At 42.4% G+C, this 18220-nt stretch overlaps 1 protein-coding gene across 1 annotated transcript in view; it reads right to left on the reverse strand.

The window, feature by feature from the left end:
* The window catches only part of DNAH14 (dynein axonemal heavy chain 14), a 485531-nt gene that overhangs the window by 453962 nt on the left and 13349 nt on the right, over nucleotides 1-18220 (reverse strand). The window contains exons 4-6 of the mRNA XM_048843312.2: nucleotides 14697-14902; nucleotides 5649-5783; nucleotides 1312-1445 (exon numbers count right to left, since the gene is read on the reverse strand). Coding sequence (XP_048699269.2) covers nucleotides 1312-1445; nucleotides 5649-5783; nucleotides 14697-14902 — 475 coding nt within the window. The remainder of the gene's footprint in view (nucleotides 1-1311; nucleotides 1446-5648; nucleotides 5784-14696; nucleotides 14903-18220) is intronic.

The raw sequence follows: 18220 nt of genomic DNA on the forward strand, positions 1-18220 counted from the left end.
AAAAGGCATATTGTTTGCTTGCATCTACTCCATACCTCAGAGGTCAAACCAGAAAGCCACACATAATGGGCTACCACAAAGCTCTGTACTCACTGCAACACTCTTCAATGTCTATATAAGTGCTATGCCTGAAATGAAGTTTCCTGTATCCCCTCCTACATTCCAAATCAAAATTTCATTTACCAAATGGCCTTCATTTTGTTACTATATGTCTATGAATAAGGAGCATCCACTTAGCCTAGCAACTAAGGCTTTTTTTTTCTTTTATTCAATATTCCTATTTTTTACTACCATCGTTACGGCTGGTGGTTATAATGCTAACAGACACCAGCAGCCTGTCTACACTAGCACTGCCATTCTAGCTTCTACTGGTGAAGATGTAATGGCGAGAACTTTAAAGAAAAATGCAAAATACCAACAAATTAAGGGTCAATGGTAACAAATGTGAAAGAATCAATCAGTGAATAACTAGTACTATGAAGCACATTTTCCTGACTTCCTGCAACAGTAGTTGACCTTTTGAAGCGGATCCCAGTTATATAAATGTTAGCATTCAAAGATCCAGATGGATGAAGAGGTGCCCCTTATTCCTGCACATCAGATTCCTGGTCTACACTGAACTTTTTTTTTTTTTTTTTTTTAAACATTTTTGACCACTGAACTACCACCAATGCAGCTGCATTGGCATCAGTAACCATTCTATACAGGGAAAAATTTCTAATGAAAAAAGACTGTTTTGTTTTGTTGTTGATAACAAAGAATATTTGCCCCATTAGGACTTGCATAATTTGCTGTTCTGCATACACAGGCCCAAACTATGTCCGGCTCTGTAAGAGTGCACTTGATTGAAGAGAGAACACAGGGAGGCCTCTTACCATCACTACTGCACTTACAAAGGGACAGACATATTTTGGCTGTCAGAACTCCAGTGAGTGTGAAGAAATATCTGGCTAAATATCTCACAGTACAGGAGCCACACTGGCTTTATTAAAGGCCATCTCTTACTATGCCCTCCCAGGACATTGGAGACAAATATAGCACTGCCAGGCATCACTATTCAAGGTGTCTCTCTCCTTCCACTCCCCAGAAGTACTCTGACTCTTACAAGGCATAGGCTATATTACTTGTGATTTTAAAGGTTTAGGCCCCAATCCTACCAATGCTTTACTCATGCTGAGCATTCTGTTCTTCTGATTTAAGGACAGAATTATGTTCAGAGGGGAAAAAATAGGCAAGGGAGAACTATTTTAACTAAATTTACATTCAATCCTCATTTTCACAAGGCAAAATTCAACAAATAAAGAAAATTACCCTAAGTGCAATCTTCTGAATTTTAGTCATCTTCGTCTCTTCAGCTTTGTATCCATGTGGTGGTAATATTGTTTGCCAGCCAAGTTTGCCTCTCAGCCTCAAAATATGCTTTACGACATCATCATCGAATGGTTCTGGTGGGGGGGGGGGGAGAAGGGGAAATCAATTTTTTTTTACAGGAATCTTTTTATATTTGTAAGACATACCCAAACAAGGTACATAGCTGAGTAAAATAAAATCAAGGAACAAATTCACCAGGGGGATGAATACCCACAAATTAATTTGCATTATGAGAATAATAACTGATGGTAGCATATATCAGATGAAAGTACTGTTATTCCCACCTTATAGATACTTACAGATCCATCTATGTACTACATTTCTGGACTGTTAGTTATATACAATAAACCTATCATTAGAAACACACAACACTGAACTAATTAAAGCACAAATTCACAATATCTTGCAGCCATCACTAACAAAAGGATAACATATAACAAAAGTTAAAGGATATCTCTCAGTTAGTCCCCTAATAATACCATACACACTACTCCATATTAATGTGAGACTCACCAGGGCAGGTTAGTGAGCTTTGTGGTTTATGGAGTGCTAGGACTATTAAAAGTAAGTATGCTCCCTGGGGCCAATAGGGGATCACCATGTCTCTCTCTTACTCCTTCATGAGAGCTGAATAAGGTCCTGAAATCAGGATAAGGCATTTCTGTGCTCCTTCTCCTGATGAGGCAATTGCTGTAGGGGAGGGTTGGGAAACGCTAAGCTTACTGTCACCATGGTGCTCAACTGAGATTACCAGGAGTAGTGAAAGGAAATTGGCAGTTGAGACTTGAGCAGCGCAGGGTGACTTTCAGAAAGACCAACCTGTCTCCTCATTCCTCTCTTCTCAATGGATATAAGCCCACTTTGGGGGGAGCTAGTCTGCCTTCCTGTTCACTGGGATAAGCCAGCCTCAGCTCCTCCCCAGTCTTGGCATTATTAGGAGGGCAAATGGGTCAGAGCTAAGGCTTGCCTATGTCCATCTACAAGACAACAGTTGCCATTCTTAGCTCCATGTGGTAGAGTTCAATGCCTATGCAAGCAAAACAATGGTGGGAAGAGAGAAGTAGGAACATAGAGGAGGATTGCTGAAGTACACATTGTTCTATTCAGACTACACCAAGTTTTCTTAATTCCCATGGTGAAGATGCCGGAGCTGCCCCAAATTCAGTAAGGTTATCCCTGCCAGGCCCCCAGCAGTAGACGCTTCAGTAGTAGGGTGAGGATCCAATAGTGGGGAAGAGGAATGGGAACAGATAAGAGGTTTCTTAGGGTATGTCCACACTGTAACATAAAGCCAGGTCTGTGGGACTCTAGGCACAGGCTTGGTATTTGTAAGCTCATGCTTGAGCATCCACACTGAATACTGACCCTAAGATAGAATTTCTGAACATGGGTCTCACACTTCCATGTCCACATTGCACTACGCAGACGTGAGCCAAACCAGCCTATATTATGCTGCCAAGTGACCTCAGCTGTAGTCACTCTAGTCCGTTGTTCATGGTGGATTATGAGAAAGCTTGACTGTCCATCCCATGGCACTTGTGAGGAATTTGTCACAGCCCACAAACACATCCAGCTGAGATGACTTTTGAGTCTGCATTCTCCCAGCAACCAGTGCCAGCCACATAGAGGAGTCACCATTTGAAGAACTTGTCCTACTTGCATTTTCTCTCCTGTGTCAGGAAACAGGCAGAGCATCCAAGAGATACTGGTGCACATATTGGTGGCATTTTCTGACCTACCAAAAGGCATCTGTTGGAGGAAGAGGAGGACAATGACAATACAGATGCAGCAGACTCCAACTGCCTGAGGCTGCTCACAACTCACAGTATAGCTGCTAATGCCCCCTAGGTAAACTGGTGCTTTTGGAGCAGGGCCACAAGCACAGACTGTTAGGATCACATTATCATGCACACCTGGGATGACCACAGCTCCAGAACTTTCCCATGAAGAAAGCAACATTTCTAGAGCTCTGTGGAGCAGTCCTCCAGCATCACGACACACACAAGAGCAGCCAGGCTGCTCCAGAAGAGGGTTGCTATAGCTATCTGGAAGCTAGTCACTCCTGACACAGCCTTTGATTACCAATTTGGTGTTGACAAGTCGACTGCTCGGGCTGTGGTGCAGAGGTTTCCAAAGCAATCAGGTATGTGATCTACCCAAAGGTGATGAGCATGAACAATGTCCCTAAGTAGTTGCTGACTTTGAGACAATGGGGTCCCCTAATTGGACCATGGACATTGATGGGACTCTTGTGCTTCTTGAAGAGGGCAAACTATGGACACGAATACATAAACCGCAAAAGGCACTACTCCATTGTTATACAGGCTCTTGTCAACCACTGAGGCTGAATTATGGATGCCAATATGGGCTGCACTGGAAAAGTTCATGATACCAAGATTTTCCACTGATTGAAATTCTACTTTCCTGGACAGGCGGGAACACTATTCCCACCAAATGATATTATCATAAATGAAGTAACTTTCCCCACTGTTATTCTAAGGGACCTCCAGAGACCTCTTTTGCCTGGGTTTACGAAACCATATCCTGATCTTGGAAGCCCTGACAAAAGAAGATTTAGTTACACTCTCAGCAGATGTAGAATGGTAGTTGAATGTGTGTTTGGCAGAAGTAAAAGGGGTGTAAAAAAAAAAATACAGGTGACTTCATGGTAAGGGTCTACTATAGACCAATAAATCAGAAAGAGGAACTGGATGAGACATTCTAGAACAAATAAATATCCAAAACCCAAAACCTGGTAGAAATGGGGGACTTTACCCAGATATCTGCTGAACAAGTAATATGACAAAATAGACCATTTCCACTAAATATTTGGAATGTAGTGGGGACAACTTTTTGTTTCAGAAGGTGGAGAAAGTAACCTGGGAGACAGCGATTTTAGACTTGATTCTGACCAAAAGGGAGGAATTGGTAGTGAATATTAAGGTGGGAGACAATTTTGGGTAAAAGTGATCATGGGGTGATAGATTTCATGATTCTAGGGACAGGAAGGAGAGAAACAAAATAAGGATAACAGACTTCAAAACAGACTAACAAAAACTTGGAGAACTGGTAGGTGAGATCCCATAAGAAGAAAACCTAAGGGAATTCAGGACAGCTGGCAATTTATCAAGGAGTCAATATTAAAGGCACAACTCCCGATGCCAAGGAAAGATAGAAAGATCATAGAATCATAGAATATCAGGGTTGGAAGGGACCTCAGGAGGTCACCTAGTCCAACCCCCTGCTCAAAAGCAGGACCCATATCCAATTAAATCATCCCAGCCAGGGCTTTATCAAGCCTGACCTTAAAAACTTCTAAGGAAGGAGATTCCACCACCTCCCTAGGCAACGCATTCCAGTGTTTCACCACCCTCCTAGTGAAAAAGTTTTCCTAATATCCAACCTTCAACAAAATACAGAAGATGTATAAGGTAGTAAAGGAAGACCATGAAGTACCAGATGGCAGTTCTGCGGTACCAGGGGCTGGTCAGATGGTGTCTGAGAATGGTGCAGTACTAGTGGGTGTTGCGTTTTCTTGGTTGTTGGAGACCTGTAAAATTGCTCTCCGAAGCGTCCTTAAGGATTCCAGAAGGCCCACTAAAAATGGGCAGATAAGGATAGGTTCCCCATGGATAATCAGAACCCCTGATCCTAGAATGTCTGGTAGCATCCCAAGAGGCTTCATCCAAATGCTGTCTCAGTGAGTGGTGCGTTGAAAAGGAGCCCTGAACTGAGACCTCAGAGTCTGAAGAAGGCTCATCCCTTGGGCTGAATGGTGGCACCTCAGACAAAGGTGCAAGTACCCTACACTGGATGTCTAATCCCGTCTCAATCCATCTAGATGGTACCGGAGTAGATCACTGCAATGGAGACTCCAGTACATGCCATAACTGAAGTTTTAAACCTGAATTGTCAGAATGTTAAAAGTCAACTAAGAACCTAGACAGTCATTTTTAACCTGAGAACTCAAAAATAATCACATATTTTTAACCCTATAATCAAATTTACTTCTGGTCTAAGACAAAGTGTGAAAAATGTCAACCCTAAAGGTAATTTGCAGAAAAAGTCATAAGCCACTGACATGTCTTTCAGAATTAAAGTGCCATCTTAACTAGAACTGTCCCACAGAATTTTTATCCAAAAAGTAGATAGCTGTCCCCAAAAAGACATTGCGACAAATATTTCTGGGTTACATCAGTTTGCATCTGGAGTAACTCCATTTTTTTCAATGGCATAACTGAGAAAATAATTTGTCTGGGATACTAAGATTTACATACCTGTTCTATCATAAGAGTAAACCTTTTCCCTAATAGGTTTGTTATGTGATGTTCCAGCTTTCTGTTGTTTACAGATCTTCGTGTGGCAACTTGGTTCTGAAACAACTGTTTGAATTTCAGTTTCTTTATCATCGTCTGTAACAAACAGTTTAAATATATAAGTATTATGCTGCTGACAGTAGATCATGAGGCCTCACTTGTTTTCTGAATAAAAGTTACAATTGTACAGTTAATATATATTCTCATTTACGTTTATGCAATTTATATTTTTTTCAAATAACATTCTAATTTAAATGTATTTTTAAAATATCACTATGCAAAATCTAACATATTCACAGTAAAAAGTTTTTTTAAAGAACTATAAGTACTCCTCTTCTTCATCACAATGAATGCACTGGAAATCCACATTAAACTTCTTTTGCTGTTACAATGGAACAATCAGTATTAAAGCGTACAGTTTGAACATGTATTTTACCTTCAACATTTTTGAAAAAAATAAGAGTGTTACTCGTCTTTTTATATTTTGCTCTTGCATTTAACCTTCCTTCGGGTTTGATTCTACTTGCAGTCAATGAGAGCTGTGACTAATATATTAAGTTAAGGATTAATTTAATAGATTAAAGATTAACTTTTTCATTTTTAGAGAGAAAAAGAACCCAGTCCCTACTTCTTTAGGGGCCCAGTTCAGCAAAGCACTGAAGCATATGCTTAAGTGTATCCCTAATAAGCAAAGACCTTAAACATGTTTAATCAATCAGACTTAAGCACATTTAAAATAAAACATGTGCTTCAGTGCTTTGTTCAATCATTGAATCATGGCATGCCATCACCATGGGCCCAATTCTGCAAGTCACTTAGCACCCTCAATTTCGCTTAAAAAAATATCTGCTATAGTCCCTTGGTTCATCAGCCCTTCCTTTCAGCCTCATTTAAGGACTGGTCCAAAGCTAATTGAAGTCCCTGAGAATGTTCTTCCCCTCCCCTGCGCCTCCAAATGAGTTTTGGCTTAGGACTTAAGTGCCTGATTTTCACCCACCGAAGTTAACTGCAAAACTTCCACTGATTTCAATGATGCAGGATCAACCTTAACATCTTGGAAGCACCACAAGTTACCGAAAGCCATGAAGACCAGGAGGTGCCATTGACTTCTTTTCAGAACTCTTCTATACATTTTAATGAAGCTTTTATTCTTTCCAGAGATGATTTTATTTTGTATTTATTTAAAATACATTTGAAGGGAGGAAGGTGGTATTTTTCAGCCTTTGGGAAGACTGTTATAAACTGTATTTTTATCATCCCCCTCCTCTCAGGAAGAAACCTAAATTCAAGATCACCATAAAATATCTTCTCACCTTGAATACACCGACTTAGAGAAGGTTTTACATAGATTAGAATTAGACGTGCATGTAATTCTGATATGTGGAGGTAGATTTATCACCTGGATAAATATATTTTGTAGCTGATGCTTTGAACTGTAAAAAAAAATGGGAATCCTCTCTCTTGGTGTGTTTTCATCAAATAAAGGGGGTGGGGGGAAGTTACCTGTATCGTAAAAAATTTTCTTTGAGTTGTGTTGCACATGTCTATTCCACTCAGCTGTGTGCATACCTAGTGCACCTTGATCCGGAGAGTTCTGTGTAGCCAGACCTGTCCAGTTGGAACATGCACCCTGCATGTCTTAGTGCCCCAGGCCAGTCTATAAAGGGTGGAGCCATCCCAACCCTCCTTCAGCTCCTTCACAACTGAATCATGATAGAATAGACTCTGAAGCGGAGAAGAAGGAGAATGGATCGTGAAACAAACATGTGCATGCATCTTAAAAACAGCTACTACATAGGTAAGTAAGCATTTTTTTAATCTGAGTGCCTGCAAAAGTCTATGCCACCTCAGTGATTCCCAAGCAATACGGAATGGTGGTGGGGTTGGGATTCTATCTGAAGAAAGACTATAGGATTGCTTTCCCAAAGTTTGAGTCAGCTCTGGAGGCTATGCTAATAGCACAGTTCTTGGAGAAAGTATGCACTGATGAGCAGGTCACTGCTCTATGGATGTCTTCTGCAGGCAAATCTCTCAAGAAGGTAAGGAAAGTTGCTGGTACCCTTGTGGAATAAGCTGACACTTTTGAAGGAGGTAGTGTGTTTGCTATCTCACAATTTGTGGTTATACATGAGGTTATCCAATGAGACCATCTTTGAGCTGAAGCCTCCTGTCCTTTCATACTGTCTGCACAGAATATAAATAGACATGGAGATGATCTAAAAGGATTTTGTTCTGTCTATATACAAGAAGTGGGCATGAAAGACATCCTGCGTATGAAGCCTTTTCTTATCCTTACATGTATGCGGCTTAGGGGGAAAGGTGGATAAACAGACAATCTGGTTAATGTGTATACTAGACACCACCTTTGGAATACATTTTGGATGGAACCTCACAAACACTTTGTCTTTAAAAAATATATAGTGTACAGGGGCCTCACCAGCAGAGCCTGCAGTTCACTGACTCTCCTTGCAGAAGTAATAAACAGAAGAAAGAAACTTTTTGCTGAAGGTGGGCCAAAGAGCCTCAAATGGAGGTCCCATTAGAGCTAATACCACCAGATTCAGGTCCCAAGGAGGAACTGTCTGTCTGATGAGGAGATGGTTATGTTTTTAAAAGGGATAGCAGAATCTACTATAGGGTTAGAGAACACTAGTCATCATGGGACAGGAGGATGTAGAGCAGAGATAGTAGCTAAATGTACTTTTAGAGAGTTAATGGACAGTTCCAATTCCCTACAACAAAGCAGATAAAATATCCTATATCTTTTCTGATGAGGGGAGGAAGCTATGAACCTCTGATCAACACAAGAAATGTTTCCATTTACACAGGTAAGTATTCCTAAATAGTTTCCTGCTGTTCAAAAGAATCTTCTGGACAGCTTTAAAAAACACCCACACACCACCCCAGTCCTTTGCAGTACAGTCCAGCCATTCAACAGTCAAGCTTTAGGACTTGGAAAGGAGAGAAAATACAGTATATGTCCCTGTCTGGAGGAAGCGTTAGAGGTAACTGAACTGAGAGTCTGTGTACGTCTGAGAACAAGTGCTGTCTTAGCCAAGCTGAGGCTATCAGAATCATCTTACTTCAGCTGGAGTATAACCCTGGAAATGAGTGTTATGGGAGGAAAAGCATAGGTCAGACTGGAACCTTAGAGAAGGAGGAATGAATCTGTGAAGGAACCTGAGCTGTTACCTACTTTGGAATAGAAAAGAGAGTCATTAACCTGTTTCATATCTGCTTTCTTCGAGATGTGTTGCACATGGCCATTTCATTCTTGGTGCATGCATGCCCCAAGCACAGTAATCAGAAGATTTTCCCTCAGAGGTATCCACTGGGGCAGCTCAAGCATCCTCTGCTGCAGCGCACCACTGCATGTAAGGTGTGAAGCATTGAGCGGCGGCCTCCCAACCCCCACAGTTCCTCCCTGCTAGAAAGCCTCCAATGCAGAAGGCTAGGAAGACAAGTCATGGAATGGACACATGGTTAGTAATCATTTTTTCTTCTTTGAGTGATTGCACATATACTAGTGTACATATCCTGAGCAATAGGAAAGCATCCGTTAGGGAACCCAGACTGTGACCCTGTAAGAAATAAAACTGCTAGCATTCCTGTTGTATCTCATTACAAACAGATCTACCTGGGGAGTTCCCCAGATCTGGAAAATGGATCTGGCTACATCGGGATGAAAGGACCACTCGTGGCGACTCGCAAATGACCTGTCTACGTGATCTTCCAGTTCATTCTGCACTCCTGCAAAGTAAGCAGCTTTGATACGGATCAATTTGGCAATGCAAAAATCCCATAGATAAGTTTCCACTTGGCAGAGCAGGGATGAATGTGCCCTTCCTTGTCGAGACAGAACACTGCTGCTATGTTGTCTGTGAGAGTGAGCAGACTTTTTCTCTGGACACGGGGTAGGAAAACCTGGCATTCCAGCTGGATAGCTATCAACTCCCTGACATTTATGTAAAGAATTAGGTCCTTTGCATACCATAACCCGAGACTGAAGAGAACCCAGATGAGCAACCCCCCTCCAAACCGGGGCAGATGCATCCTCTACTATAATTCGTAATGATTGAGGAGGGACTAAACGAACTCCTACACAAGTATTGACAAGGTTTGTCTACCAGCCTAAAGTGTCTAAAATGTGAAAAATACATGTTTTCCAATGGGAATGGCTCAGAAAAAATACTGAAGCCAGTCAATCTTGTAGAATCCTGAGATGCAATGTGACATACTGGACTGCATATGTTCAAGAGGCCATGTGTCCCAGAAGCCTCTAAATTCCATGCAGCTGTGATTGGGTAAGTCTTGAGATCTAAAACAATGGATCGAATAGTCTGAAACCTTGACTCTGGAAGGAAAGCTCTAGCTGGGGTAGAGTCCAACACTGCCCCTATAACTTCTATCCTCTTAACTGGCGAGAGGATAGACGTTTTCTGAATTGATCAACAGACCCAGTGCCTTGAAAGTTGATTGGATGAGAGTTACACTGGACAATAACTGAATCCTGGAATGGCTTCACACAAGTCAGTCATCCAGGCAGAGATAAACTTGGATTCCTAACCTTCTCAGGAAGGCAGCTACCATCATCATACATCATACATTGGATTTTATAAAAATCCAAAGCACTATTGATTGGTTGAAGGGCAGCACCGCAAACAGGTAATGAGATGACAGGAATCTGAAATATTTTCTGTGGCCTTGATAAGGATACCTATTTCCATGTGGTGATTTAAGTTGAGGGTGGCATACCAGTCTCCAGGGAGGGGATAATCAAAGCCAACATGATCCTGCAAAATTCTCTTTTTTTAGATATTGGTTGAGTTAATGCAGATCTAAAATTGGCCTGAAACCCCCTGTGCTTTTGGGATTAAAAAAATAGAATCCCATTCCTCTTTGACACTGAGGAATCTCATCTATGACTCCCACCTGGATGAGAAATTGAACCTCCTGTAGGAGAAGCTCCTTGTGAGAATGGTCCCTGAAAGGGATGGGGAAGGAGAATGGGAAGGAGGGTGAAGAAACAAACCAAAGAATGCATCCAACTTCCACTATGCATAAGACCCATTGGTCCAAAGTAATTTGGGACCAAGCACTGAAGAAATGGGATAGACTGTTAACAAAGAAAGAAGAGAGACTGGAATCATGAAAACTGGTCTGGCATCCTCAATCAAACCATCAAAACTGTTGCTTAGTACCCGCAGGGCACCTAGATGGATCAGGAGTCCATCTGTGCCTATAACTCCTACTCTTTTTTCCTCAATAGGTCCTGGCAAGGTACAAAAGAAGAACAGTATCTGAGATGGCTGAAAAGCCTGCAAAGTCGGCCAAAGTGAAGGAAATCCATGTCTGGAATGGATAAGCAAAACCGTACTCAAGGACCAAGAGCTTCCCCAGGGAGCCCAACAAGGCCAGTGTGTGCATAGCATGGGTGGCCAGTAAGAAACTCAAAGGAGATCTCCCACAAGGCCAATGTTGATAAGCCCTACTGAACAAGATCTCATGTGTTTACCTGAGAAATAAGACAAGTGCTGAGATCGCCTCGATCTGCTAGGTAATGGTCCTCTATTGCAGTATTTCCCAAATTGTGGGTTGCGAGACATGTTTCCACCCCTCTGCCCCAACGTTGTCGCTCCCACAATCTCACAGACTGGTATGCAAGAACGGGACCAGAGGAGACGATGAAGCGGCCGCTGTGGTGCATGAGATCAGGCCAGCTGCTGGGGAGTACGCAGAAAACACCTGGGGGAAGACACTGAGCGCAGGGGAAGGACAGGACTCAGAGCACATGTACCAACTGCTGGGGGCAGGGGGACAGAACCCCTGAGCAGAGGGTAGTGGTGCACAGGGCACACACACACACCCAAGTCTCAGTAGCTCCCTTCACTCCCCATTCCAACACCTTCTCCTGTCCACATTACTGCAATACTGGACATGCACAGTTGGCTCTTGCTTGGCTGTATTCTGAGACTTTATAACTTTTAATATAAATTTAGGATCAAAATGACATGTTTGGAGTAGCAGAATGATCAAAAACAGTTTTTCATGCTTCTAATTTTTCAAGCACCTCCCCCCCCCCCATGCTGTCCGCAGTGGTTCATGACCATGAGTTCCAATCTCAAGGCAGACTGTCAAAAAGCAGGGCAGACATCCCAAACTGGTTGTATGTTCTATAATTAGATTTCAACAACACAGTAACAAATATGAACTCCTGAAGCACTAACAGTTTTACCATGAAGTCACAGACCGTTCTCTTGGGCATTCCAGTCTGTTTTGCTACCCAGGCAAGTTGGTCTTAGTGATAATTGATTGCTATATACCAGAGATCATAAAAGATTCAGGTTGCTTCCAGGCCCAAGAGACCAGTAACCTACCCCAGGTCAATTGGTACCTTTGATTTCACACTAGAGACAATGCTGGTTTCTAATCCTATACCAAGCTAAGGATTTATTAACTAGGAAAAAGAAATGAAAAAGTTATTTACAGGTTAAAGCAGGCAAACATATATACACAAATGAGTTACAATCTATGGGTCCAAAAGGTGAGGGTTGTAGTAATCTGTGAGCGCTTAATGTCTTTTAGGGCTATCCCAGTTTGACCCTGGGGAATCTCTGATTCTGATTCATAGCTCCAGCCCTGTCAGAGTCCAAACACCAAAAGAGATGAAAAATGTTGTTCACTATCTTTATTTCCTTCTTCCAGAATACAAGCTAATGGGATGAGCCCTTCTGCACATAACCTGTGCAGGGGCAATTAGCAAAGTCTTTGTATTATGATGTCCCACAATAGCCCATTGAGTTTTGGTAGTCCTACCTGATGGGCAAGAGACAATCCCTTCTGACAGGTTGACAGTTTCAAGGCAAACATTTTTACACTTATAAGGTAATATTTAAGTTTTTGCTTTACAGCATGTGATAAAGATATTACAAGTGAGATTAATGCATGCAGCAACTTACACGCATTTCATAAACACTAAACACATTGTTTTATGTTCAATACCCATCTTAACAACATTAACACACAGGTAAAACAGACTGGCTGCCAGCAATGAATTTGTCAGTGTCTGTCTGAGGCCTAAAACCTTGGCAAGAACTAGCACCTGGTTTTCCAGCATGACACCCCTCAGCTCAGACCCTTAGAGGTCACCATAACAGAGGTTTCAGAGTAACAGCCATGTTAGTCTGTATTCGCAAAAAGAAAAGGAGTACTTGTGGCACCTTAGAGACAACCAATTTATTTGAGCATAAGCTTTCGTGAGCTACAGCTCACTTCATCCCTTCAGCTGTAGCTCACGAAAGCTTATGCTCAAATAAATTGGTTAGTCTCTAAGGTGTCACAAGTATTCCTTTTCTTTTTGCATAACAGAGGTGACACCAAAGGGGGTTGCAGCATGAAGACGTTTGGGAACCACTGCTCTACCATAATCTGATTCAGAGAAGGACATACAATATAGTCCCATGTCACTGGAGGAGCCATGCCACGATGGGTTGATAATGTACCATGCCGCTCTGCTTGCAGCTTAAACAAATGAGGCTTAGCTGACAACAGCATAGGGGGCTGCCTCAAAGTCAGCACAGAACCAAATGTCAATGCTATGGCAATGTACACCAAGAACTGTGCATGGTGCAACTTCAGTACCGATGGTTGTATCTGCTTCAATATCAACCACTAGAGGTGCACCAATCAGGTGTTTGAAACAGTACCAAGACCAAAAGCTGCAGTGGTGTCAGTCACTAAGTGAGTCAACAGTCGTGCCGAGAGTAGAGTCAGTGCCAATACAGAGAGTGAAACCAGTACCGATGCTGGTGCTGACTTCAGTACAGATAATGTCACTATTATATTCAGTGTGGTTGAATCACAGCAGTCTGTGGTACTGATAGGCATACCTCTCCAGCTGCAGCATAAGCCTCAGGTGTAGTCAGTGCCAATAATCCAGGAGCCACAGAGTTGCTGGATCATAAGTCTGTGAGAGGCCAGACAGTGCCAGACTCAACTGAGGCCTGGTGGCCACTGCCAGAGCTGAGATGGTACTGGGGAGTGTCAGGCCAAAGACACCGCTCCAACCTTGGTATGGATTAGAGCCTGGGGAAGGTTTTTAGAGGAATGTCTGTGGTCAAAATCCTTTTTAAGACTCAAAGAGCTCTTTTTTTGGTTTAGGGTGAGTTTCAGATGTTGGTTCTTTGTGAGAAGAGCACAGAGAAGGGGAGAGCTTCCATCTTCTCATGACAGATGGATCCCACTTTCTCATGTTTTTGAGAGCTTGAATGAAGAAGGCACTTGAAGAAGGCACTTTTAGGAATATTGGTTTGAGATCTTACTATATCAGGCAGTCCTGAATCAGAGAATGGTCTCATTGCCTGCTCTATTACTTACTTCCTCAAAATGCTAAAAATGATACTACTACCTATTTACAAAGGAAAAAAAACTTTTGAGACAAAGGAAAGAGACCAAGACAGAACAAGGGGAGCTCTAGCTTATAGTCTCAGACAGTGAGAAGGAACCAAATAGGGGCTGGAGCTGCTCCAACCTTCAAACACTCGCCAGGAGGTACAGGACACATGCTCCACAGAATTCTCTGGCTTGAGTACACTGGGTGCACACACCCCTAAAGTGGAATACACATGCACAAGCACTCAAAGAAAGAGCACCATTTGTTAATGATTCCAAGATGTATCACACTCCTAGTAAGCAAGCAAAACTTAATCCAATTCTATTATAAAATCTTGTGCAGAGGCAGAATGAACAAACATTAATACTACACTATTTTTTTTACAGAGGACAAGTGATTTATAATCAATGTATTAGCCAAACACTAAAAGCACAGACAGAAATAGTTTATATTTAAGAGCACAGTGAATTAAAATAAGATTGTAATTGAAATAGGAGTATTCATGATTTGTGCCCTTCTTGTCACGAATGCACAGAAGGCAATTTTTTCTTATCATCATAAGAATTATCCTAAGTACATCTATACCAATACAAAAAACAGATTTGATTTTCTCTTGCTTTCTTTTTCTGCCATTTTAAGTTTATGATTATTATACTTTCCTTCACTATCTATGGTAGAAGACGCTGATGTGCCAATAACATGGTGGACTTCTTCATGAACAGGAATCATGGGAAGTTTCTTTCCAGTGTCACTCTTTAGCTCTAAGGATATCATCGTCTCACATTGAGCCATTTCAGGACTCTCTCTCTGTTTTCTTGAGAGTCTAGAATTGAACAAGAAAATTATTTTGTATGAATAATTTGAACATCCAATCAAATAAGAGAAAAGAATAATTGACTAGGAGAAAATATTTATGCAATGGTTCACATTTATAGCTAAGGCACAACTCCTCCTAGCATGAAGTGAAAAAGGTAATTCTCTATGAAGGGAATATGCAATTTGGAAAAAAACAAACAATGAGGCCTGGTCTACACCTATAACTTAGGTCGATCTAGCTGTATCACTCAGGGGTGTGAAAAATTCACTCCCAAGACACACATTTAAGACAACCTAATCCCCAACATAGACACTGCTAGGTCGACAAAAGAATTCTTCTTCCATTGCTGTAGTGTCTACACTACAACAGCATCTCTACATCTGTGCCACTATAGCATTTGTAGTACAGACATACCCTTAGATCTCCTGACAAATTACTGCACCTCCTGAAAGGAGCTTCTAACCATGGTTACATCTACAGAACATTCTCATCACTATTTGTATGGGAGGAAGTTTATGATCTGGACAGACCATACTTCCCTGCAGTGGTTCTTTAGATTCAGCAATCTTGAGGGATAACTTGCCACGTAGCTGGAAAAACTGTAATGCTGTGATTTCACAGTTACATACAGGCCTGGGAATAAGCATAGTAATGCTGATGCCTTGAACAAACCACCTTGTTGGAAGGGCATATTGCAAACACTGCCCTTAAGCAGGAGGGCAAGGAATTAGTTGCTCAATGGAATGAGTACATTCAAGAAAAGATGGCAGTCGCCTCTCATTCCATAATTCACAGAAGTGAAAATGTTCCTGGTTCATCCACTGAGACAGTCAGTCAGTCAGTCAATGTGGGGCTGCAAGAGTGGAATTCTACAGCAATGAAAAGCTGCCCAAAGAGGGGACCCTGATATCAGAATAATGTGACACAAACGCAGCCACCCCAGAACAGAATATCCCCTCACCAGACCACAACAAAAGCGCTCTGGTAACAGTGAGAAAGCTTGGAGTTTAAGAATAAATATTGTATTGGAGATGGAAAAAACCAGCGGTAAGGAATATAAAAACCTTAGCCAACCCAGGTGAGAATTCTTATTGGATAAAATGCTGGCAAAGGCAAGAAAGAGGAAGTTACTCCCCTTGCACAATAAAAATGGTTATTTGAAATGTGTCCCCCTACAGGTGCTCCAATATAAGTGTATGTGCACCCCTGCACCTTTAATCAGAGATTTTTGGTAGCAGTGTCTTGAGCCCGCACATGTGCTCTCCCCTCCCTCGTGGTCTGCCTTGAGGCTATCTAGCACTGTGTGGGAGAACCCCCTCCTCCCCAAGCTCCTTCTCTACTGCAGAGCCCTATGGAGAACTCCAAAGTAGAGGGGAGGAGGGTGGGTTGTGGAACACCCACAGGGAGACACATCTCAAAGAACCATCATTACTGCACAAGATGAGTAACATCCTCTTCTTCGAGTAGCGTCCCTATGGGGGCTTCGCTGTAGGTGACTCCGAAGAAATATCCACCACCGGAGGCTGGGACTTCGGAGTGGAGTCTGTTACTACGGAGAGTACTGTGGAGTTGAAGGTGGCGTCGGAGGCCGAATCTCCAGTGATAGCATAATGTTCTGCGAAAGTGTGGGCAGAGGCTCAAATCACTGCTCTACAGATTACTGAGATAGGAATATCTTTAAGGAATGTGACTGAAGTAGAAACTGACCTTATGGTGTTCGTATGGACTCTGGATGGAGGCCGCAGGTTGCACCCTTAATAAAAGTGATTAATGCAACCAGAGACCCATTTGAGTAGTACTTTGAGCCAATATCACAGAGCCTTTGGAAGAGCGTAGGGATTTCCTGAAGTCCTTACTCCTGTCCAAGTAGAATGCTAGTGTTCTTCTAACATCTAGCATATGGAGAATCATCTCCCTGTTGTCACAATGTGGTTTTAGGGGGGAAAAAAACAAGGAGACGGATCTGTTGATTCACATGCAAAGTGCAGAGAAAGTAGGGAGAAACTTAGGATATGGCCTTAGAGTTACTTGGTCTTTAAAAAAAGACTGTAAATGGTGAGCATGCCATCAGGGCCACTATTTCTCCTATGTGTCTACCTGAGGTAATAGCAATTAGACATGCTGTCTTCGGGGATAGATGAAAGAGAGAGCAAGTTGCCATGGACTCAAAGGGAGGTCTAGTCAAAGTCCTGAGAACTAGGTTAAGATCCCAGGCTGGAGTGGGTGGTCTCACATGCAGGTAGAGATTCCCAATGCCCTTAAGGAATCTACGCTTCAGTGGGTGAGCAAACATTGAGTATCTGTCTACGTGTTGGTGAAAAGCTGTTTTCACCGCGAGATGTACCTAAAGGGAGCTGAGAGATTTTTGACCTCGAGGTCTAAAATGTAGTGTAAAATCAGAGGAAGGGAAGATGAGGTTGGGTCTGTGTGTTTAGAATGACAACAAACTTGGAATGGTTTCAATTTTGTAGGTAGGTCGAGTAGTCAACTTTTGGCTGTGTAGCTACACATCTTTCAGCTCGTCAGAGCATTCTGCCTCTAAGCCTTGGAACTAAGAAGGAGCCAACCCTGGAGGCAGAGGACCCGCAGGTCGGGTGAACCCATTGTTTTGAGAGAGCAGGTGAGAAATGGGCCAAAAATGAATCGGAGGGCATATTGTCATCTGTCAGGTAAGGGAACCAGACATGTCTTAGCCAGGAGGGGCAATCATAACTCTTTGTCTCATTGACTTTTCAACAGGACCTTGGATAGAAGAGGAAACTCTGAAAAAGCAGACAAAAGGTCCCCATCCCATGGGAGGAGGAGGGCGTCTCCCAGTGAATTTTTCCCTAGGCCAGCCCTGGGGCAGTAATGAGGACATTTCTTGTTCCGGTAAGTAGCGAAGAGATCTGTGGTCAGGGTTCCCCAAAAGGACAAATATATCTCAAAGCATCTCGGAGTTCAGTTCCCAATTGTGGTCGTGAGAAAAATTCCAACTGAGACTGTCAGCTGTCACATTCTGTATCTCTAGTAAATACACTGCTGAGATGAGCACATTGTGATGGATGCACAAATTCCAAAGTTTGAGTGCTTCTGTGCAGAGGGAAGGAAATCTGGCACCACCTTGGCAATTTATGTAAAACATACAGGGCATATTAAGTCCATCATGACCTTCGTGTGGGTTTTCTCAACGAAAGGCAGAAAGTGTGCACAGGCATTCCTGACAGCCCTTAGTTCCAAAAGAGTGATATGGAGGGTCGCTTCTGTAGAAGGTCATTTGCCCTGAACCTTGTGGTTGTGTAGTGAACTCCCAAGCCTGTTAGTGAGGCATCCATTCCAGGATGG

Source organism: Caretta caretta, chromosome 3, assembly GCF_965140235.1.
Source record: "Caretta caretta isolate rCarCar2 chromosome 3, rCarCar1.hap1, whole genome shotgun sequence".
Taxonomy (NCBI): Eukaryota; Metazoa; Chordata; order Testudines; family Cheloniidae; genus Caretta; species Caretta caretta.